Here is a 23,225-nt window from a genome sequence, read left to right as displayed (position 1 = left end):
AGAAGCCACGTACCATACTGCCCCAGTTTAAGTAGAGCAACCTTAAGAACTCTACCTGGAAAGGCGCTGAACGGGAGCAACTGCCAAGCTGGCGCCAGGGTAGGGCCCCTACCTGAGGGGATGTCCCACTGCAGCGACCATGAACTCAAGCATTAGCGAAAGGCTGCACCTGTGGAGGAAAAACACGCTGTAGCTGCTACCAGAGCGCCAGCATAACCACTGTCCCAGAGAAGGAGGAGTGGTGGATAGAGAATACGGTCAGTGAAGCACTCGACTCGTTGGAACGTACTCACCATATATGTGCAATGGTGTACGCACTACTACTGATGCGGACAATATCATGACCGACTGGATCAATGAAGACCCATGGAGATGGGAGTCTCTAGGACACAAGTGATGCTAGTAAACCCCCTGAGAAGACAGAGGAGTTATAATCATGGCCAAAACCAGTACCAAAAAGAACACAATGAGCATAGCCACCGTATCCACTGGCGGCACTCATATAGCACTAGAGTAAGAGTACCGGGCACCGTCGAGTACCGACTGTTGAATTGCCGTATCTGAAGATATTCAGTTATTCCCCCGCTAGTGGATCACTTGCGAAAGGGAGCAAGGCAGGCAGGAAGCACAGTCATGTGTAACACTCCGGCTATGGGAGGATAGCGCGACAGTCGGACCGTATCCAAAGGTGGTGCAATTACCCTACCTATGGAAGGTGGAATGCGTACTGAATACTTAAGCCAGTGGTAGGGAAAATATCCCACCTATAAAGGAGGGTTAATGCCCACAGCGAGAACTAGTGCATATGTATAAAAGTCAGTACTGCATCCCAAAGTAGTGCAATTACTCCGCCTAAGGAAGAGGGTAATGCCTACGACAAGTGCTGCTGGCCACCGTAGACGCAATCTTAGGAGATTGCTTCAGTCAGATTCATGTCAGGGTCTGAATCAGTGATTCTCTCCCCCCCCCCCCCCCCTCGGACGGACCAGCTCCTGTGAGAGAGGGTGCGCCCGAGCGTGACCCGGGGTGGGAGGGAGGGGGTGCGGAGATGTTCGAGGAGAAGATGACCTGCTGTGGTCCTCTAGCGCGCAGGTCTGCCCCTCAGAATCTCGCCCCTGGCAGATGCGGGCTGCGCAGGAGGGGGCTTAGCAACCAAACTACCCAGGGGGTGGCATGGGAACAGAGGTCCTGTATAAAATTGCGCCGGCTGAGAATCATCAACCAAACTACCCGGGAGGGTGGATTGGGAACAGGGGTCCTGTATAAAATTGCGCCAGCAGAGAATGATGAACCAAACGACCCCAGAGGGGATTGGGAAGTTCCAGTTGTCACCCACTGGAATTGTGCAGGTGGGGAATCATCAACCAAACGACCCAGGAGGGTGGATTGGGAATCCAGAGGTTCTCACTGTATGGCGCAGGTGGAGAATTATCAACCAAACGGCCCCGGAGGACGGATTGGGAATCCTGCAGAGATCCTACGCTGAATTTCGCAGGTGGAGAATTAGCAACCAAACGACCCGGAAGGTGGGTTTGGAATGCTTCAGCTGTCCTCCACATGATGTACGAAGGTGGAGAATTATCAACCAAACGACCCCGGAGGGTGGATCGGGAATTCCAGAGGTTCTCCGCTATATTGAGCAGGTGGAGAATTATCAACCAAACGGCCCCGGAGGACGGATGGGATCCTGCAGTGGTCCTTCACTGGATTGCGCAGGTGGAGAATCATCAACCAAAACGGCCCCGGAGGATGGATGGGATCCTGCAGTGGTCCTTCACTGGATTGCGCAGGTGGAGAATCATCAACCAAAACGGCCCCGGAGGATGGATGGGATCCTGCAGTGGTCCTTCACTGGATTGCGCAGGTGGAGAATCATCAACCAAACGACCTGGAGGATGGATTGGGAATACTTCAACTGTCCTCCACAGGATTTACGAAGGTGGAGAATTATCAACCAAACGGCCCTGGAGGGCGGATTGGGAATATGAGAGGTCCTCCTTATCCGAGACAGACAGGTTGGTCCCGCGGTAGTGAGGGCTGAGGAGGGGGACCCGTATGGTGCACATTTATTTATTTATTTTATTTTAAAAATGATGCTGGCCTCAAGCGCACAAGAGGCAGGAAAGGGTTAAAATCCTCTGCATTACCAGCATGCACAGGGGTGGATCCCCAGATATGCCGGCCTAAAGAGGTGGCTGTGCATGAAAGGGTTAAGGCCATTTTTAGGACCGGGGCGGGCTCAGCATGCTTCTGGGGGAGGGGGAGCAGGGCGGGAAGAATTTGTGCCAGAGTGCCCCCCCCAGGGGACGAAGTTTGCGGCCTAGCAGGCCGCAAAGTGGCGAACGGAGCCCCTGCGCACAGCCGATTAGGGCATTGCTAGCTCCTGCATCGGCCGGCCACAGAGACCGGAGCAGCACGAAAAACGGACGGCGACTGCACCCGCGGGCCGGGCGGACACCAGTGCGGGCTGGACAAACAACATCGCGTCCGGAACACCGAACGCATGGCAGTTAACCCCCCTCCGGAGCGGCGCGCCGGCGTCCGCTCCCGAAAGGGGTGGTAATGTGTTAGGTGCCGCTCAGGAAGATTCCTGTGGGGGTGGAAGCGGCGTCTCCATCCCGTGGGCGAACACAGCGCGGGTGGCAAATAACATTGTGGCCGGCACCGATGCGGTGCCAGCCGAATCGCATGGCGGTTAACCCCCTCCAGAGCGGCGCGCCCGGTGTCCGCTCCGAAAGGGGTGCATAATGGCGGAAGATGACGGCCCCAGGAAGAGATCGGGAGCCTTCTGAGCTCCCTTCTCAGCATGTTCCTGCAATTTTGAGAGCCGAAGCGCGATGCCTGTATTAACCCCTCATGTGCAGTTGTCCCGCCTGGAGGACAACAATGAGCACCTGTGCCAGGGGTTAGAACCAGAGGGGGAGTGAGGTGCTGGGCTTGCTAAAAACCCTGTGCCTGTAGAATCTATTGCCACCAAGAGGGAGGGAGAAGACCAGACGACCCAGGAGGGTTAATCCACGTCAGAATGGACATACTTACCTAGTCCCGTGTACTCACCTCATCTTCTGACTTGCCGCCACCTTCATCCCTCCTCTGGTCCAGCAGGGTCACCCCTTTAGCTAATGGCACCGTAGTGGCAGGACGCTGGAAAAGGGGGGCTTGGATGGGTGACCCCTTGGCTGGCGGGATGCAGGAGAGCGAGGCTGCCTGGTCCACCTTTCTTCTGTGGGGGAGGCAGCAGTGCGGACGACCGGCACTGGCGCAACTCGACCCCGGGAGAACAGGGAGGCGAGGCGTCCACTGTTTTCCCATCTGAAACAGAAGGAAATAAAAAATCTTCAGGAGATCCCTGCAGAGCAGGGAGGTCTTGCCTCCTATTGACACTAGAAAAACTGAAGCTCTCTCTCCAGGCTGGAGGGGGTATAGGTGCCAGGGGAGGAGCCAACAGCTTTATCTAGTGTCAACGCCTCCTAGAGGACATAGCTATACCCACAGTCTCTGTGTCCCCCAATGAATATGGGCGAGAAAGCACAATGCAAATGTTTGTCATCATACACGAGAAGTACTACAGGTAAGGAGTCAAGATTGGTACTTCTCATTTCCATACTGCCCCTCATTTTGCCGCTGTGCCCTGGCAGAGCTCCTCTGAAATAAACTGTCCAGACTGCTGCAGTACTGCAGATAGTAGTCCATAAAGGGGTTATCCGGTAAACAATATTGATAACCTATCCACAGGATAGGTCATCAATAACAATTCGGCGGGAGTCAGAGTCCCCTCCGTTTCTGAATGCTCAGCTGCACTGAGTGAGCGATTTCTGATTCTCCCATTCATCTCGAGGGAAAATAAAAGAGCACATGCAGCCAACGCTTCAGCAAGAACCGTGACTGGGACCTCTGTGTTAAAAGGATCAGTTTTTTCGGACACCGACTGATCTTACCTTCATGTCTAGCATGCTATAAAAAAAATTAATTAGCAGTAAAATTAGTGTCCATTTTGGGGCACAGGGGTCATTAAAGCGGTTGCACTCTATTCATTATACATAAAAAACTTGAGATTTGTTTCTACTTCACACTAAGACTTTACTCACTGAAGAATATGTAGAGAACGGCCAGCAAACTGAGTGACACAGATATCCCCAGCTTGACATTCACGGTGAATGAGAGAAGCACACCAACAGTGCTGCACATCATGAAAATGAGGAACACAATAACCCAGGAGAGCTGGAAGAGCGGCTCAATCTGCTGGCCAGCAAAGGTCTTCATCTCATCTACGGAAAAGGAGGAAAGCAAAAGTCTTAGAAAAGCTTTGGAGGATGTGCAATGCAAATATCATTTAGTCATCTATATACCCCCTACAGATCTACTAAATACTAAGGCTATGGTCACATCACGTACAGCACTTACAGACATGTCTGCAGAGATAGGGCTCATGTCCAGGACCGTTGGTGTCCCGTGCCCATATTGCAGACCGCATTTGCGGATCCGCAATACACGGGCACCGTTCCGTTGTCATTCCGCATCATGGATGCGGACCCATTCATTTCAACGGGTCCGCAAATCCGGAGATGTGGAACGGAAGCATGGATCGGAACACTACGGAGTGCTTCCTGGGGTTCCGTTCCGTGCCTCCACACCGCAAAAAGATAGAGCATGCTCTATTTGCAGAACGGAGGGATCGCGGACCCATTTAAGTGAATGGCTCTGCGATCCCCATGCGCCTGCCCCACGGAAGGTGCTCGTGCCTTGCGGACCGCAATTTGCAGTCCACAGCACGGGCACGGGTCACCAACGGTCGTGTGCATCAGCCCATAGATGCAAGTGTCCTCCTGACCTCCCTCTGGCTGGTATGTGTCACTATACTGTATAACATACTGGTTGGAATAGCGAAGTAGACCGCATTGTTCTACGCAGTAGCATATAGTAAAGAAATGTGTGCATTAAAACACACATTTTTTTTTGCAATGAAAGCCTCCAGGCAATTTTCACAGCATGGCATCAGAGTCATCCATTTACTGTATAGGTATATATGTTGTACAGAGGTCATAAACATGCTGTGACACAATTGGTAGTAACCTTACCTTCAAGCTTTTTGAGCAAAAAGGACTTCCCACTCCCCCACTGAGCATACAGTCCGACGCAGATGGGGGGTTGCATTGTGGGCTCGCTGAGTATATCAGCTAGAGCACTACTGTACAGGTCATATCCCAGCATATCACCATCAGACTCGGTCGGAGAAAGATGCCCTGCAAAAGACCGCAGGTAATAAAATGAACATTAAATATAAAACAAATTCAATTAAGAAGAGCAAAAAGAATGAATAGCAAAGCACGTGTATATTGCAGGTGGGATTGGTATGGAGACAGACATACAATAACCAACCAAGTCACTTACTGGCACCAAATATCTGGGTAAGAATACTCTTCTGGTGGCTGCAGTCTATGTTGTAGGGGGTCTCTCCAGATTTGTTGGGCCTGTACAGCAATCGGCCATCTTTCGGGTTTCTCAGGAGCAGTTCTGCAAGTTTCCGGCTTCTGCCTCTGATCGCGATGTGAAGCGGAGTGTCTCCTTTCTGAAAAGATCCAGAGCACAAACCACATACTGAACAAATAAAAGGAAATGACAGCCCTAACGAGTAAGGTGGACAAAAGTCACCTTCTCCTGAAAAATAGGGTAGACAGACTAGCAAAAATGAAAACTATCCACATGTCGCACAGTAAAGCAGGGGTTAAACAATCCTCTTACCTTGTCCACTGCAGAAACCTTTGCTCCTTTGTCAAGCAAGAGCTCCACCACTTCTATATTTCTCATCTTGGTCGCTTTAATCAATGGGGTGTCTCCATCCTTAAGGCAAATACCATATGTTACTTTTTAGTTTTGGAATTCAGGGAGCCGTCTATTTTTTATTATTATCTACTTTATATTATACTGCCATATACACACTTGCCAATTTATATTATATTACCCTTTTGTGTTAAATGGATTGTCTAACTTCAGCAAATAGCATTTATTATGTACAGAAAGTTAATACAAATGATTGTCCATATTGCTTCCTTTGATGGCTTCATTCATTTTTCCATCACATTATGCACTGCGTGTTTCCACGGTTATGACCACCCTGCAATCCAGCAGTGGTGGTCGTGCTTGCACACTATAGGAAAAAGCGCCAGCCTATGTGCGGTCCCACGGTCCCAACCACTAGAGAGGCCAACGCTTCTTCCAATAGTGTGCAAGCACGACCACCATTGATGGATTGCAGGGTGGTCGTAACTATGGAAACGAGCAGTGTATAATGTGATGGAAAAAATGAATCAATCCATGAAAAGAGGCATTATGGACAATCACAATACATTAGTAACTGCCTTGTACTAACTTTACATGATAAATGCCACTTGCTGATGTGAGACAGCCCATTTAAATGCACAGGCAGCTTCTACGGCTTTCATAAGTATGCCCCAGCAAATGGCTATTCTAAAAAGACTGTCCTAGGGGACATCAATGGATGCTGAACTCTCTGCCCATTGTATGTTCTATGGGCAAAGGTTGCATTATAGGGGATTCCTCGGATGCTTACACATGTGAGCGGTCCAATCGCAGCCAAGCGCGGCACAGCCAGAGAGAAGGCGAGCTACTTTTACTCCCTGGCTGTGACGTGCACCACTGAGACCGCGGCACAGCCAGAGAGAAGGAGACTGCCCCTGAGAAACGCAGCCGTCTCATCCTCCGTGTAACGGAGCAGCCCATCAGAAACAAAAAAAAAAGCGGGAGGACATCGCCTCAACATGCCCTACACTGCCAGGACCTTATATTGTAATGTCAGGACCGGTGAAAGGCCCTCTTTAACAAAGAATCAATCAAAACCCATAATGCCAAAAGATACCGGTTGGATGTGGTTTCAGACAAAATAAAAATGAACTGAAAAATAAATGGAAAAAAAAAGCAAAAAAATTTAAAATTTCAAATAAATAAATAATGAAAATTCTTCATGGAGATAAAACTATGATACCCTAATACTTTTTTGGTAAACTCCTATTTTGAATATAAGACCTTATTGACTGGTGGCATTTACCTTAGTAGAGACTTCGGTGTCCGGGTTACACTGCAAGATGTCCCGAACCATAGAGGCGTTTCCCTTCTCCACAGCCCAGTACAAAGCAGTCTTGTTATCCTGAGGACCAGAAGAATATTAAGTTAGGATAGAAACTCTTGATATGTATATAGGCACAGGCGTCAGGTCACAATTGAAGCACGCGAAAATAAGAAAATGGTTTACCTGCCCCCGGATGTCTATATCAGCGTATTTATGCAGTAAGGCGCGGACAATCTCAACGTGGCCACCGCGGACAGCTCCAATCAGAACAGTGTCTCCATTCTGTAACACAAAGAAAGAAGTGCTGTAATACCGACTTTTATATTAGGCTACTTTCACACTCGCATTTGGCGCGGATCCGTCAAGGATCTGCACAGACGGATCCATTCAGATAATATGACCGTCTGCATCCGTTCAGAACGGATCCGTTTGTATTCTCTTTAACATAGCCAAGACAGATCCGTCTTGAACACCATTGAAAGTCAGTGGAGGACGGATGCGTTTTCTATTGTGCCAGAGAAAACGGATCCGTCCTGACACACAATCCGTTTGGCTCAGTTTCGCTGCAAGCAGCGTTGTGGTGTCCGCCTCCAGAGCGGAATGGAGAAGGAACTGAGGCAATCTGAGCGGATCCTTTTCCATTCAGAATGCATTAGGGCAAAACTGATCCGCTTTGGACCGCTTGTGAGAGCCCTGAACGGATCTCACAAGTGGAAAGCCAAAACGCCAGTGTGAAAGTAGCCTTACAGAGGTTTTCCTGGATTACGCAATGATGGCCTATCATCATAGGAAGCATAAGGCCAGTGTAGGTCAAAAAATCCTGTCTGGCTTAATCCGTTAATATCTCGTTAGCCATTGGAAAATCTGATTTAGACCTTCATAGACACGGATGTAAAGCACAGCATTATGGCTGCCTGCAGTCACCACTAGGAGGAGCACATTACATTAGGTTTTATTAGTGCGCTCGTCATCTCCCGCCTGGACTACAAGCCTCCTTTGTGGCCTCACATCTGACACTCTTGCTCCCCTCCAATCTATTCTCAACTTCGCTGCCCGGTTAATGCCTGCCCCTCAGTCATTTCCCTTCACTGCCTCCCCATTGTCCAGAGAATTCAGTTCAAAATGCTTACTACTACCTATAAGGCTGTCCGCAACATGTCCCCCCTTACATCTCCAAACAGGACCTCCTCCTCTGGTCTCATCTGTTCCTCACACACTCGCCTACTAGATTTCATGTGTTCCTCTCCTCTACTCTGGAACTCGCTTCCAACACCGCAGACTCTCCCCCCAACACCCAAAGCTTCAAGAGTAACCTGAAAACCCACCTTTTCAGGAAAGCCTACCATCTGTAATGGGCATGCTGCCCCCTCAGCCACATGGGCAGCCTATACCCTCACCTACTGTGGCTCCCCTTCCCTTATAGATTGTAAGCTCTTGCAGGCAGGGTCCTCTACCCCTCTGTACCAGTCTGTTAATACTTTCCTATTTATTGTACTTTTATGGAATTAATGGTGCTTTCAAATAAATAATATTAGTAATAAGTGAGTCCAACATATCACATTATGTACTATGCTCCCCCTGGTGGTAGCTGCAGGAAGTCAGATCCTGTGCCCATGTGATCAGAATGACAAACAGTACTTTGCCGCAAGTATACCCCCGCAGGTACATAAACCTTTGTAAAAAAATAAATGCAGATAGGATGTGGACCCATTTATTTTAATGGGTCCACAAAGAATACAGACAACACACCGTGTGCTGTCCGCATCCGTATGTCTGTAGCCCCGCAAAAAAAGATAGAACATGTCCCATTCTTGTCCGTTTTGCAGACAAGGATAGGAATTGTCACAATGGATGCACAAAATACACGGATGCAACACAGACGGCATCCGTATTTTTTGCGGACCACAAAATACATACGGTTGTGTAAATGCACCCTTAATCGGTACATAGAATTTATTTTTATTTTTTTATTGACTTTGTCACAGAGCCACCCTTTCTGAAATGTCTCCATAGGAAATTTTTCTCCAGCTAAAAAACTTTTTTTCCCCAAAATATTCCCACAAAATTACTTTGAACCTCACTGCATGTTTACTGCAGAAGGACAATTTTCTCTCTAAAACCAGGCCCAGGGGCACCCAAATTTAATAGCTAAACTTGGAAGATTTTACACCAAATCCCATAGAGCAAAGTGTCCATCTGCTCCTGTCCAGTGCTGCCACACCAGGGCTTTGGCTAGGTGACGCGAGCAGATGGGCGAGACATATGCGATAACAGGGCTTTAATGTGCTAGTAAACAGATACTTCAGTCCTCTCACATTGGGAGTCTGCCCAATGTCATGCAGTATGTACTTCCCTCAGTACTGAACATGGATGGGTTCAGCTACGTCTCAGACAATATGGCTCAAAGCAAACAGAAATGTTATATGGGCAGAAAACAGCAAAACCTCCTACGATATTTAATTTCCCACAGGAGAGGTGGACCAATCTGCACTATACCTACATTCAGAGGGGGAACTTGGGGACCCTCTGTTCTCAAGATGGCTTGGGGTGCCAGTAGTCAGACCACATGCGATTTAACATTTAGAAGCCATACTGTGGATAGGTGATACATACTTTTAGTGAAATAATCCCCTTTATTAAAGGGCATCTGTCGGCAGATCTGTACCTATGACACTGGCTGACCTGTTACATGTGCGCTTGGCAGCTGAAGACATTGTGTTGGTCCCATGTTCATATTTGTCTGCATTACTGAGAAAAACAAAGCTTTAATATATGCAAATGAGCCTCTAAAAGCAATGGGGGCGTTGCCATTACACTTATAGGCTCTGCTCTCTCTGAAAATGCCGAACCCTCTGCAGTTTGATTGACAGGGCCAAGCATTATCATGTTTTCATTGCCTGGCCCTGTCAAAGTGCAGAGGACGCAGCAGTTGCAGAACGAGCTGAGCTTCTAGGTGTAATGGTAACGCCCCCGTTGCTCCTAGAGGCTCATTTGCATATAGTAAAACATCATATTTCTCAGTAATGCGAGCACGTATGAACATGGGACCAACACAGATGCCTTCAGCTGCCAAGCGCACATGTAACAGGTCAGCCAGTGTGATAGATACAAATCTGCTGACAGGTAATTAGGCACATACACAAATAAATAGTCCTCACAATGTTCTCACCATGTCTGTGTTATTTTCCACGCTAGCACGTACAAAGGGCCCAGACGGGGGATCCTCATGTGGATCCCCGTTAAATGCAAATACAGGGGCGGCCCAGCAATTAGCTGTAGCCCGCATGCGCGCTACACCATGTACAGGCCATAAAATCAACTCCAGCGCGCATCCACAAGTAACAGGATGATGACACTAATTGGCCAGACATTAGCATGGAATGTTAAATCAGTAACTTAATGAAACTGGGAGAAACATATTCTAAATCGACATATTTTGCACCTATGGGTTGTATTTCAAGCGTTTTATATTCTGCATTCCTATTGTTTAAGAAAAAGAAGAAAGCACCTTACCCGGTCAGGGATGTTGACGTAGGTACCGGCATCCAGCAAATCCTGCACAATCTCAGTGTGACCCTCTTTGGCTGCAATAGCGAGGGCGGTATTGCCATCTTTATCCGTCAGATTGACATTGGGATTCCTCTTCAGAATCTCCTTGACCGTGTCGGTGTATCCGCCTTTGACTGCCACAATCAGAGCAGTCATAGAATTCTGCAACAAGAATTGGCGTCATCAACCTATTGTTATAGGGGTTTTTTTAAGTGAATGGATGAAAAGCTCCACAAGAGATTCCTGGAAACCAGCAGAATTATGGGAAAATCTGCTGTCTTTTAATCTAAAACACACAAGAAAAGGGGGGGATGGAAGAAACTTACAGCTCCTTCTTGGTCAACGTCAGCTCCCTTCTGCAGCAGGGACTTCACACTTTCCAGGTGGCCTTTTCTTGCAGCCCAGATAAGAGGAGTGGTGCCATACTACAGAGGGAGAAAATAAAATCATGGATATTCCCAATGTTAGAGCAGCCGACGGCGGTCAAGTGAGGGTAGTGAGAATTCCTGTATAAAAGTGTAGTATCCTAGATCTATAAAGAGCCTCCGTTTATAAGAAGGGAGAAGCTCCCGGCATATACCCAATACATAGGGCTCTATTCACATAACAGAGACCAAACGAGGGCCCTTTTAGCCCTAGTCAGACCAGTATATGTCACTATACCATTTTTTTGCAGTATAGAATACCACTGCATAGACTAAAATATATACAGTTTCTTTTTTTATTTAAGGGATGCACAAATTAATTCTACCGGATCCTAATTTGTCCCAAATTTCCCAAAAAGAGACAGAGTGTAGCATTGTATAGGGGTGCTCTCTCATTATAGAGAGCGGCTAGTATGTGTAATACGTGTGCGCAGTATTGTAGGCCAGGCAGCCTTTCTAAGCCTATATGATGCTAGCAGATGTAAGTAGGGTTGTCACGATACCAAAAATATGATTTTTGTACTTACCGTAAAATCCCTTTCTCGTTCAATTCATTGGGGGACACAGCACCATGGGTATACGCCCAGTTACCACTAGGAGGTGACACTAGATATTAAAAAGGTTGGCTCCACCCAGACATTAGGCCAGGCATGCTCAACCTGTGGCCCTCCAGCTGTTGCAAAACTACAACTCCCATGATTCCCTGACAGCCTACAGCCATCATCCTACAGAAGGGCATCGTGGGATTTGTAGTTTTACAACAGCTGGAGGGCCGCAGGTTGAGCATCCCTGCACTAGGCTATTCAGTTTGTACCAATAGCAGTAGGAGAGAAAAACAAAAGCAAAGAACCAACATGTCCTGGACCGGGGAAGGAAGAACAGCAGCCCGGTGACAGAGAAATGAAAACAGAGGGTGGGATCTGTGTCCCCCAATGAATTGAACGAGAAAGGGATTTTACAGTAAGTACAAAAATCAAATTTTTCTTTGGGGGGACACAGCATCATGGGACGTCCCAAAGCAGTCCCAGAGGGTGGGAAGGAAATGTCATGTAAAAAGTTGGGCGCATAGGTGCAGGAGAACCATGTGACCCAACAGGACCAGGAGAGGCCATAGCATGAAATGGTAGATAGAAAACTAAGGAAGTGAGCCGAGAGGCTCCAGGACCAGGAAGAGTCCAAAGAAAAAAAATTATGGGCCAGGATCCCAAGGACAAGTGCCTGGGAAAAAAGGCCATATGCAAGAAAGGAACAAAGAGAAACATCCAGCTCCACCCAAGGTGGGAAAAATAAAGAAGCTAGAGAATAGGGAGCAGGGCTAGATGTCCTGCGCAAGAACAGAGAGTTGAACAAGTGTGCACTAGAGAGCCCGAGGAAGGATCTGGAAGAACCAGGGCTCCCCCTGAAGAAACAGGAGAGCAGCACAACCGGAAGGCATCTGTTGGTAATGGCCTAGTGCTCTGCATATAGAAGGATGCTCCAGGAGGAGAATCTATAATAGGACAGACCCAACAATAAAAATTAGACTATAAGGGAACCTGGCAGGAGAGAAAGTGCTTGGGAAAGGACAGGAGCAGTCCTGAACCAAAGAAAAAACTTCCTGGAGACAAGCTAAAGGAAGACCCTGTGGACCACCCTTCGGCAAAAGGAAGGTGATTCCATAAGGCTTGTAAGCAAAGGAACCCGACCAGTAAGACCCGGCAAGGAAAAAACTCTAAATTGTCTCAGACCAAAAACATTGCCTGTCCGTGGCAAACACCATGTGAAGGCCAGGATACAGAAAAAAAAACAGGAGGCAATGGAGGCTAAACAATTGAGAGAAAGAATAGCAAAGACTCACTATGGGAAGAGAAGCAAGCCTCCTTCCACTGCAAGGCAGGTGGGAAAAGAGAAACACCCTAAAGAAGGTGGAAACACCATGCTGCCAGAGAAAGCAGCCAACCTCTGGGGGAGAAGGAGGTCCTTGGTAATGGCCAGGAGAAGGGAACGTAAAGACATGGTTCCCACACAAAGGAGGCGAGAATCGAGCCTCAGAAAAACTGGAACAAAATATCACTGTGAAATGCAAGACCATAGAAATCCCTGGCCACATGAACTCTCAGGAAAAAAGGAACAAGTCACAGGCCCTGGTAATACAAGTGAAGAGAGAGGACTCCCAACAGCCTAATGAGGAACAGTTCTCAAATCGAGGGAAAGCTCCATCCCAGAAGTGGCCAAAATGAATTGCAAACCAGAGCACAAACTCCCAGGTACCAGGACCTGAACCTGGGGAGACGGGAACAGAGGTTAGAATCTCAAGAGGGAAACAAGCCTATGGGAACCCAGGAGGGAAAGAACCAAACCGGGCCCAAAGAAGCAGCTGTGAAAATACTGAGCATGTGTGGTCAGAGATGCCATGAGTAGCTTCCCCAGAGGGAACCAGCCAGCTAGATGGTCAAAGAATCATTGGGGCAGGGACTCCGAAGCAGGATTACCCAGTCAGAGGCTCAAGTAGAGTCCACAGAACTGGACCACATGAGGACAATAATAGCCAGATTATCAAAGGAAAAATGAAATGTAGCAACCATATGAAAAAAAACACATCAGCCATGGTTAACCAACCATCCCAAGTGTAGTGACTAGCATACTGTATAACACTGCTCCAGAAGGGGCAATTACAGCACCCTGGATTTTGTAAAAGAATTGCCAGACATCCATACTGTATGTCAGAAGAGGATGCAGAATTCGCCTGGGGAAGCCCAGAGAGACTACACTGACATGTACAAACCAGCTACCAGCAGAGCACAATGAAACCCCCAAGGAAGGGGGAAGAAACTGACAGGCCCAAGTGAACGGCATGTAGCACAACTAATCAGAAAACATAAGGGAGTACCCAGAACGCCCAGACCACGGAAGAACTACGGAACCATGTCCGATACCAGAGCGAGCAGCGGAAAATTCCACCCACCAAGTAGGTGTGTGGCGCTCACTAGTCCTGTCACAGCCATATCAGAGAGGACGCCCAGCAATGACCCGAAAACTGCAGCAGCGGCTGGTGCTCACAATGCTTCGTATCCCTGCAGGATAGAACATCCAGTGGAGATCCAGGTACTCTGCCAGGACTGGGCCATGTAACTCTGTGAAAACAAAGCAAAAAGGCAGTAACAACAACACAAGTACTCCATCCATGAAATGGTGTAAAGTGGCGGTGCAGAATACAGTAGTACTTTATAGGGTTGACAAAGAACAAACCTAGAATGATAGCCAACAACCTGCCCATGGAGGATGAAGTGTGGTTGTCTGGAGCATAACAGGATTGAGAAGTCTTGTTAAATAGTGCGTCAAGCAATACAGTAAAAATAATGCCTAGTTCAGGGGCAATGAGAAGACTTGGTGCACTCAGAGGGCCTGGTTCAGGAGGTACTGCACCGGGTTTCAGATCTGACCAGGCCAGCCATATACTGGCAGCTCTACTCCGCCAAGAAGGGGTGGAACATATGGTTACCAGGTACATACTACAACCCGGATGGTTTGTCGGATACAGCGCCTTGAGATAGTACAAGTACACCGCCGAGGACTTGGGTAATGGGGTGCCAGATGCATACGAGAATAAAATGATGAATACAGCGTCTGGGGATGGCACCATCACTCGGCATGAAGAGGGGCCACATGATTGCATAGCACACATTAGAGCCAGGAAAGAGCAATGCAGGAGCAGTATGGGCCTCAGATTGTACCAATAGGGCACAGCACTTGGAGATACCACAAATACTCCACCTGAGAATGGGAGTAATCTGGCTTAATAGTGCACACTATAATGAGAGCGGAGACATGGCTACAGCATCTGGAAATGGTATAGGTACTCCGCTTGCTAAAGGAGTAATGTGGCTGCATGGTGCACACTAGAACCAGACAGGTGAAATGGCTATAGCATGTGAAGACGGTATAGGTACTCCGCTCGATAAGGGAGCAATATGGTTGCGTGGTGCAAACTAGCATCAGGATGGTGCATTGGCTACAGCCTCTGGAGAAGTAATACGGTGGACTGGACCACTCTCGGACTAGGAGGGTGTGTTGAATATAGCCCTTGGTAATAGTGAAATTACTCCAGCTGAAAAGGAGATACATTGGAACCAGGAAAGTCTGCCGGATACAGCATTTGGCAGTGGTACCAGTACCCCCCTGTGAAGGGGAAGGCATACGTACCTGGGACACCACATAGGTGTGCCGGCGTGCTAAACACGGTGGCGGGTAAAACACCACCTACTGGAAAGGCGGCAAGCTCAGTTACCTGTGTGGATAATCACCTGTGCAACCAGGGGAGTGCCATCTGAAAATCCACTAAAGGGGGCACCAACCCTGGAGAGGAGAGGTTCCTCAGTGGACATTTGTCTTTGACCACCCAAAGAGATTCTGTATGGTGGAAGACCGCCTGATGCTCTGTTCCGAGTCAGAATCGGTGCAGGAGTCCCCCGATGAGGCAGAAGAAACCTGAGGTGTTTCCCTCAGTGCTAGTCCCGTCCTGGGAGAAAACCAGGATGCAGGGGATTGGACTCTGAACCCTGAAATGGACCGAGGCAGGAAGCAAACGACTGCCGGGGGGCCCGATGCTGCCGTATGAGGGCAAGGAAGAACGCCATAATATCCTCATAGCGGAGAATGGATGCAGGCTACGGTGGAGGTGAGGGACCCACATGAGAAGGTGACCCCTGAACAGAGTTTAGGGTAACCCGACTGAGCCCAGGATCCAGTCACCGCATGCAGGCCAGGCAGGCCGATAGCACAGCAGCCCCCAGCCACCACAGGAGCAGATGCAACACAGGGGGAGGGATGGAGGGCAAGGGGACCTGCCACAACACGAACCACTGAACAGGGGCCAAAGATAATACGTCCCACCAATGACGCTACATGCGGGCGGGGGGCACTGTGAAGATGGGGAAAGCACCCTCTGGGAAGAAGGACATCTCATCCCCCCACCGGAAATTCCCTGCAGAGACCTCTAGAAGGCCATGAGGGAGGCAACACCCCTAGAAAAAAAAAACAGGAAGCCAGAAAAAATGTCAGGAAAGAGTTTGGCCTAAACCCAGCAGAAGTCAGAGGCTACAGTAGATAGTGTAGCCAAAAATGAGGCACCCCCGGCGGACTGAAGCTGCAGGATGCTGGGAAGCGAAAAAAGCTCCAAAAGGCTACAAAAAAGGGTATGCACACAAAGGCGGTCAAAGAAAGAGAAATTTTGATTCAATTTCGATAACAAAGTATTGTAATACTCGATACCATGTGAAAAAAAAAAAACACACACACAAAAAAAGCAGTGTGCATCCCATATTTTATGGAACATCCAGCCCATAATAGAATAGTCCTATCCTATTTTTGGGGGAAAGAAGGTGACTAAAAATGCACGGTTTTTTTTTTCTTTTTCCTGTTACGGTGTTCACCGCATAGGAAATCTTTTACAATATTTTACTAGTTCACACTTTTTCAGGAGTGGCTATATGTAATATGTTTATTTTTTATTGTTTGTAAATTTTATATGTAAAATTGGGAAAGGGGGCGATTTAAACTTAGTATTTTGGTGTTTTTTTTGTTTTTTGTTTTTTACTTTTTAGTTACTAAATATTAGCCCCCTTAGGGTTGTGAGGCAGTGACAGGCCTCATATATGAAGGAAGGTATGTATCTCCCAGAATGGTGCAGGAAACCTATTAAGGAGATGCATATCGTCATTTGCTGTGGTGCACCTGAGACGTGCCACCAAGGTACCCACCTTGGTGGAGTGGAAGCCAGAAGCTAGAGTGTCCACTAAGATAGATAGTGGACACTGTTGTTACCTAGTCTAGCTGGTAACAGCTGATCCGGGCCTTGCTTTTACTGGGAGTAAGCAAAGAGTTGGGTGGGTGCTTACTCCCCACAATCCACAATCCATTATACGTGGCCCATGTCCACGATTGCATTTAAAAGTCAGCAGCACGAGGCAGGGTGTGTCTTGTGTGAGAGGCTGAAAAACACACCCTGCAAGGTGCGTGTGAAGCAAACACTGGCCTGTGGATGCTTCTAAAGGAGCCCCGAGACTGCTTGACTTTATTGTGGATGACTTGAACTGGCTGCGATCAGGCTGAAATGAACTGTAAGTTGGCTGGAACAAGCAATAAACTGTATTGAAGAAGTGACTTTGTTGTGTCCCTGCCTGTCTTTACAACTGGTCATAGGAGCCCACGGCATTACAGGGGCTAGAACCCTTGTCCTATTCACCCTGATAGAGCTCTATTAGGGTGAATAGGACTTCACACTGTCCCTGCTGCCCTGTGCATAGTACACACAGCAGCAGGGAGATTACCAAGGCAGCCAGGGCTTCAGCAGCATCCTGGCTGCCATGGTAACTGACCGGAGCCCCGCGATTACACTGCTAGGGCTCCGATCGGAACTGCCACCAATAAAGAGGAGGGGACCCTGTGGCCACTGCCACCAATGAATATAAAAATGGGGGAGCACCTGTGGCCAATGCGCCACCAATGATTCTAATTTATAATACTGGGGCGCGCACTACGCCACCAATGAATGTAATTAACACATTAATTCAAGTATAGGAGGCAGCGGTATCACAGACCCGGCCTCAATAACACCTGCACCTGAGGGGTTAATTGCCGCGGTTCGGCGGATTACATGCCCTGTTATTGAGGCCGGGTGCCGGGTCTGTGATACCGCCGCCAGCACCCACTGCCTATACTTGAATGTGTTTTTTATTCATTGGTGGAGCAGTGGCCACAGCCCCTCCCCTCCTGCTCCCTTCTATCCTCCCATTGGTGGCAGCGGCAGCCGCATCACAGTCGGGAGGGGGGGGGACTCCCTCCTTCTCCACTGTGCTAGTGAAGAGAACATGGCGTGCGCCAAGAGCTGCCTGTGCCATGTTCTCTAACTGATACTAGGCCGCGCAGTAGCGCAGCCTAGTATTGTATCGATTCAAGTCTAAAAGTATTGATTGGGTATCGATACCCAGTGCAACCCTAGATATAAGATGTGCTAATTTTCATAGATTTTTCCCAGAAGCCCAGAGGAGCATCGACTGGCTTTTGATACTCCTCATGCATACTCAGTACCCTACATAAGGAGAAATAGTACCCCAACCAAGGCCTCTCAGGCAGCCAAGCAAATTTTCTTTGCTCAGCTCTGTTAAAGGGTAGTTACTCAGAAAGAGCTGGGTTCCTGTCTGTCTGTTTTCCTTTCCTTTTTGAAAGGAGATTAGATTGCCTTCTCTTTTCCAGAGAGGCATTATGCAGGGACAGATTATAGATTAAAAAAAAATAAAAAATTATTATGAAAGAGCCCTGAACAAACAGTTTGAGGCTACCACCAGGGGAATATCTTATTACGAAAAATCAATATTGTTGTTCCCAGTGGGAGACTAGTAGGAACATATTGCACTGTTTGGAGGTATACAGCGGGAGATCCTAAGGTCAGCTGTAAAAAATATAAACAGGCCATGGACAGGCCACCAGGCTGTAAGTGACCTTCCACTCTGGGCCTACATGGCGACACTGCCTTTAATGAGTGTCAATGCGGTTGTGGTGTGGCACGTGACAAGCCACAACTGTGATTCAACCGTCATTTTGGGTGACGCTAGAGAGGCTGGTCACCATCGCGGCCTGCTATTGGCTACACTCCCCCGTCGCCAGATGTTAAAGGGAGATGCAGCAGTGGCCGTGCAGTGATACAGAGGGACGTGGATTCCGGGGACCGGGTAAGTATTGTCTATAGGCGTGGCCAGACATTGTGGGGGGTATTTATACTATTGGATAACCCCATTTAACCTCCCTGCTGCCTACCTTCAGTAGGAATGGTCCACTAAATGTCCACACTGGTCAATCTCAATGACAATTTTTACAGTCTTTCAGCTGAAGTACCCACCTTGTCTGAACAGTTGACCTTGGCTCTATACTGCAGTAAAAGCTTGACAATCTCAGAGTGACCTCTCCCAGCCGCCCAAATAATCGGATACACGCTGTATTGCTAAAACAGGAGAGAAGAAAGTAAAACAATATTTAAAAGCAGCTCAACCACAAATATCGCATCCTGATGGAAACCTATAATTAAACAAAGGCAGTCTGTCTACCTTATGAGAATTATTAAAGTTTACCCAAAAGTGTTTCCCCATTTAAACGGTTTAATAATTCGAGTTACTCAGTCACATAATCACCAGGTTCTATTAGTACAAGAGAAAGGGATAATGGAAAGCCATGTTATAAGAAAACCAGTAAATGCATAATGTAGATTAAAAATTATAACCACCAACCCAAAGTGTGGTCCTGGGAACACTACCCAGCACCACGTAATTTCAAAGAGACAGAAAAGGGAACCCATTAATAAAAAAAAAATAATAATAATAATTTGGTATAATTCTGTGCTACCACTTTCCTCTGCCAGTTAAAAGCAGGCAGCAGCACATCTCCTTTTGTATAATCTGTTTTTATTTTCTGACTGTTTTTATTTTCTGAACATGATTACGGGGGCGGCCATCTTGCCTGAGCTGTTCTTAACAGCATTTAGAAAGCATAAAGAAAATTGCTTTACAGCAGACACATGGTCCACAGACACAATGGTCTGGAGGGGCCTCATTGACTTCTATGAGAGAGTTCCTGTCGCAGTAGCAGAGCATTCCTTAAAGGGTAACTGTCTTTTTTTTAAATGTAATTGGATTGGTCTGACTAAGTTTACCTTAGTTCCCTAGTTAATACTATTGTATAGGTATTGAATTACCTAGTAATTGCCTGGGGGAGGAAAGAACATGCTGCATTTCAGTGGTGTGGCTAAAACAGCGTTGCTAGGTGTCCTCCGTCTCCTATCTTCTATATACAGAAGACGGAGGATGTAGTAGTGGGCAGTCCCGAACGCTGCGTGCGCGCTCCCGTCGGACCGGGATAGTGCCGATATTCGCGATAAAAATTTGTGATTACTCAGGAGGAAGAGGATGTGTTTAAGTCTGGAGAAAGCCGATTGGTTGGGGTGAGGCTGCGCGTTCCCGAGATGAGCCGAATGAATTCTGGGTAGTTAGGGAGGGAGGTCTTAGCCTCAGGGTAAGGGCATCGGCGGCCATCTTGAGAAGATAGTCAGAAAGAAGTCTTGTGAGGAGCGGTTGCTATGGGTGGAATCTTATTAAACAAGTGGTATGTGAACACAATAATTAGTGATTATGGATTAACGCCACAGCAGCACCATATATAAAAATTGAATCTTGAGTGAAAATATGACAGTTATCCTTTAAATGAGGCTAGAAATATCACCCACCCAGGAGTCCCAACGAGACTAGTTATGCCTGGGTTTCACATATCCTCTACAGATGGGGACATTAGGGACTTTGTCCCTTGGTGCACCGACGCCATCGTTTGCATTAAAAGGGGTTGTCCATGGCTACTGTCTATGGTCAGTGAAACAGCGCTCCCGTTACCAGCTTTGTCCAGTACACAGAGCGGTGTAGTTCTGTAGTTCTACGAGATAACAGCTGATCAGATTTGTGTGCTATGAATGTCTATGGTGGTAAAAGCAGTTATGTCAGAATACCTTGTGTTGTACTCCATTTATAGAATATTCAAGTATAGTAAAAAACTAAAAAACATCACACCCCACAATAAGGGTCCATTCACATGATGTCAAATGCAGCAACAATCTGCATCCAATGCATGTGAATGAGGTTTCCGCAGCCCCATTCACACGCAAAGGAAAATTTCCACATGGATTTTTGTCTGCACTGCAGAAAACAATCGTCATGAAATTAAGTAGCATGATACGCATACTGCACGGAAAAGCTGCGGATTAGCCCCACTGAATCCCAATGCAGATCTTCTGCATAGCAACAGATCCGTAGCAGAAATCAGAGTATAATCCCAAGATGTCTGCTGAGGAAATACACATTAGATTTAATGCTGACATGTGAACATCTTACCAGGCCGGTTATGTTTGGGTTTGCTCCCTTAGAGAGTAGCAGCTCCGCAACCTCGGTGGACCCTTTGTATGAAGCCCACATAAGGGCAGTCCATCCTCCCTGGAAAAGGGAAAATATCCGAGTTAATCACAGACAGGAATCAAGACGTTTTACATATACAAGACTATGATGTTCAAGAACAAGCAGGATCAAGACTTCTCAGCCATTCAGGAAACTGGGGCAAAGATGGCAAATAGCTAGGTGTCCGCCAAGGAAATATCTCTAGGGCACACTTCCCCCTTCAGAACACAAAGGGGTATTTCGGTACCTAGCCACGGGGGCCCTGTGCCCAGCTGGGCCCTACAAAATCAACGGAGCAGCAGATCAAGCATGCGCACTGCCACTCTATTCATCTCTATGGGACCTGCCAGAAACAGGTAAGCTTTGGACTTGGCTATTTCTGGCTGAACCTGCTGCTCCATTCTTTTCGAGGGGGCCCCGCAGGCCCACGTGATCAGTGGGGGTCCCAGGACCCACACCGGTCTAACAGTTATCCCTATGTCTTTTTATGGGCTGGTTGGGGCAAGTTCCAGATAAAAAGTGAAGGAAAACATGTAGAATCAAATCTGTATATTTCAAGGATACTCCAAGCTGACGGACCTACAATTACACAAAACCTGAACAAACACGTAGATAGGTGTCACATCTATCGACATTGGGAACGTTGGGTGACTGTACCATGTCACGGTGCTCCAGGTTGGCATCGGAGTCCAGTAGCTCCTTAACAATCTCCACGTGCCCTTCTTTGGAAGCAGAAATGAGCGCAGTCCAGTTATCCTAGAAGAAAAAAAAAAGACCCAAGGTTAGGAGATGAAGCCATACAACACATGGCAACCTACCAGGGGGGTTTGTAGATGTCTCCACAGGAGAACTGTGCAAATTAAAACCTCTGGCATTCAATTACAGGGTGCGGGCACTCTTACATAATCTCCATTATTTAAAAAGGGGAAACACGTATTCATATTTATTGAGAACATTATAGGTTCTACAAACCTGATGCCCTGTGTAGGAGCAACTGAGAGCTCTGTTCACATCTCGTTTGGGGTGGCATCACTCGCCGTACACCACTGTATACCCATGCAGGGGCATACATCAGTCATTAGGTAAAAATGGTTTTAAAAAAAAACTATACCACACAGTATACATATTTTACAGTGGCATACTAAAGAGAAAGATATACTGCACTTCACCGCATTTCACCCAGATGAAGGCCAAAAGAGCACTGGTTTACCATCTGTCAGGTCAATGGGGCCTATGGCTGCATTCCAGGAATCATTTTTAGGTCTTAAAAAGGTTCTGATTCTCCTTGTGCAGATTCACCAAAAATGCTATACACATTTGGGCAGTCAGTACATCTCTCTGCACAAAGTTTGCAGCTTCAGGCTAGTCGGCTGCCAGTGACAGCGGGGCTCCCTATACTTTTTCACTGTTCCAGCCTTCTCTATCTCTGCATACATAGCTCTCAGGGAGCACAGTTTATAAAGATCAGGAAGTGGCAATATCACAGAGGTCATGTGACCAACAGGGGACAGGAGTCTGCACGAGCTGCTGAGTCTTAGCAGACCCAGATCAGCTCTTCAGTGATGCTGTACAGCCTACCCCTGTAATTGAGGCTACTATGTGAGCCCCAGTTGCAGGAGAAACCAGAATGAAATCTAAAAAAAAAAAAAATTTAAAAAATTTTTTAAAAAAAGACACCACACATCACACCGCACTTGCGGACAAGAATAGGACATGTTCTATTTTTTTCGGGAACGGAATTGCGGACTCGGAAGTGCGGTTCCGCAATTCCGTATCCGGGCAGCACATGGTGCGGCCCCGAGAAATGAATGGGTCGCAATTCCGTTCCGCAAAATGCGGAACGAAATTGCGGACTTGTGAATGGGGCCTTAGGGTCCATTCACACGTCCGTTTTTTCTTTCCTGATCTGTTCCGTTTTTTCAGGAACAGATCTGGACCAGATCTGGACCCATTCATTTTCAATGGGTCCTGAAAAAAAATCAGACATTGAGCTGTCCGTTTTTTTCCAGGACCCATTGAAAATGAATGGGTCCAGATCTGGTCCAGATCTGTTCCTGAAAAAACCGAACAGATCAGGAAAGAAAAAACGGACGTGTGAATGGACCCTAAGAGTTCTGAAATCTATTGTATTACATTGATCTGATACTGTCTGTGTAATACCAAAGATTCCAGAACTCTAAAGGCCCTCGGAGACAA

The 23,225-nt window shown here is 47.4% G+C and overlaps 1 protein-coding gene across 2 annotated transcripts in view; it reads right to left on the bottom strand.

Moving 5' to 3' along the window:
• The window catches only part of KIDINS220 (kinase D interacting substrate 220), a 164,566-nt gene that overhangs the window by 99,979 nt on the left and 41,362 nt on the right, over positions 1-23,225 (bottom strand). For both annotated transcript variants that reach the window (XM_040427504.1, XM_040427505.1), the window contains exons 4-14: positions 21,687-21,785; positions 20,970-21,068; positions 18,938-19,039; positions 10,963-11,061; positions 10,601-10,798; positions 7,271-7,369; positions 7,067-7,165; positions 5,743-5,841; positions 5,392-5,569; positions 5,079-5,243; positions 4,089-4,268 (exon numbers count right to left, since the gene is read on the bottom strand). In XM_040427504.1, coding sequence (XP_040283438.1) covers positions 4,089-4,268; positions 5,079-5,243; positions 5,392-5,569; positions 5,743-5,841; positions 7,067-7,165; positions 7,271-7,369; positions 10,601-10,798; positions 10,963-11,061; positions 18,938-19,039; positions 20,970-21,068; positions 21,687-21,785 — 1,417 coding nt within the window. The remainder of the gene's footprint in view (positions 1-4,088; positions 4,269-5,078; positions 5,244-5,391; positions 5,570-5,742; positions 5,842-7,066; positions 7,166-7,270; positions 7,370-10,600; positions 10,799-10,962; positions 11,062-18,937; positions 19,040-20,969; positions 21,069-21,686; positions 21,786-23,225) is intronic.

The sequence above is a fragment of the Bufo bufo genome, chromosome 4 (assembly GCF_905171765.1).
Source record: "Bufo bufo chromosome 4, aBufBuf1.1, whole genome shotgun sequence".
NCBI lineage: Eukaryota > Metazoa > Chordata > Amphibia > Anura > Bufonidae > Bufo > Bufo bufo.
The sequence above is the reverse complement of the archived record's forward strand: the minus strand, read 5'-3'. Positions and strand labels throughout refer to the sequence as shown.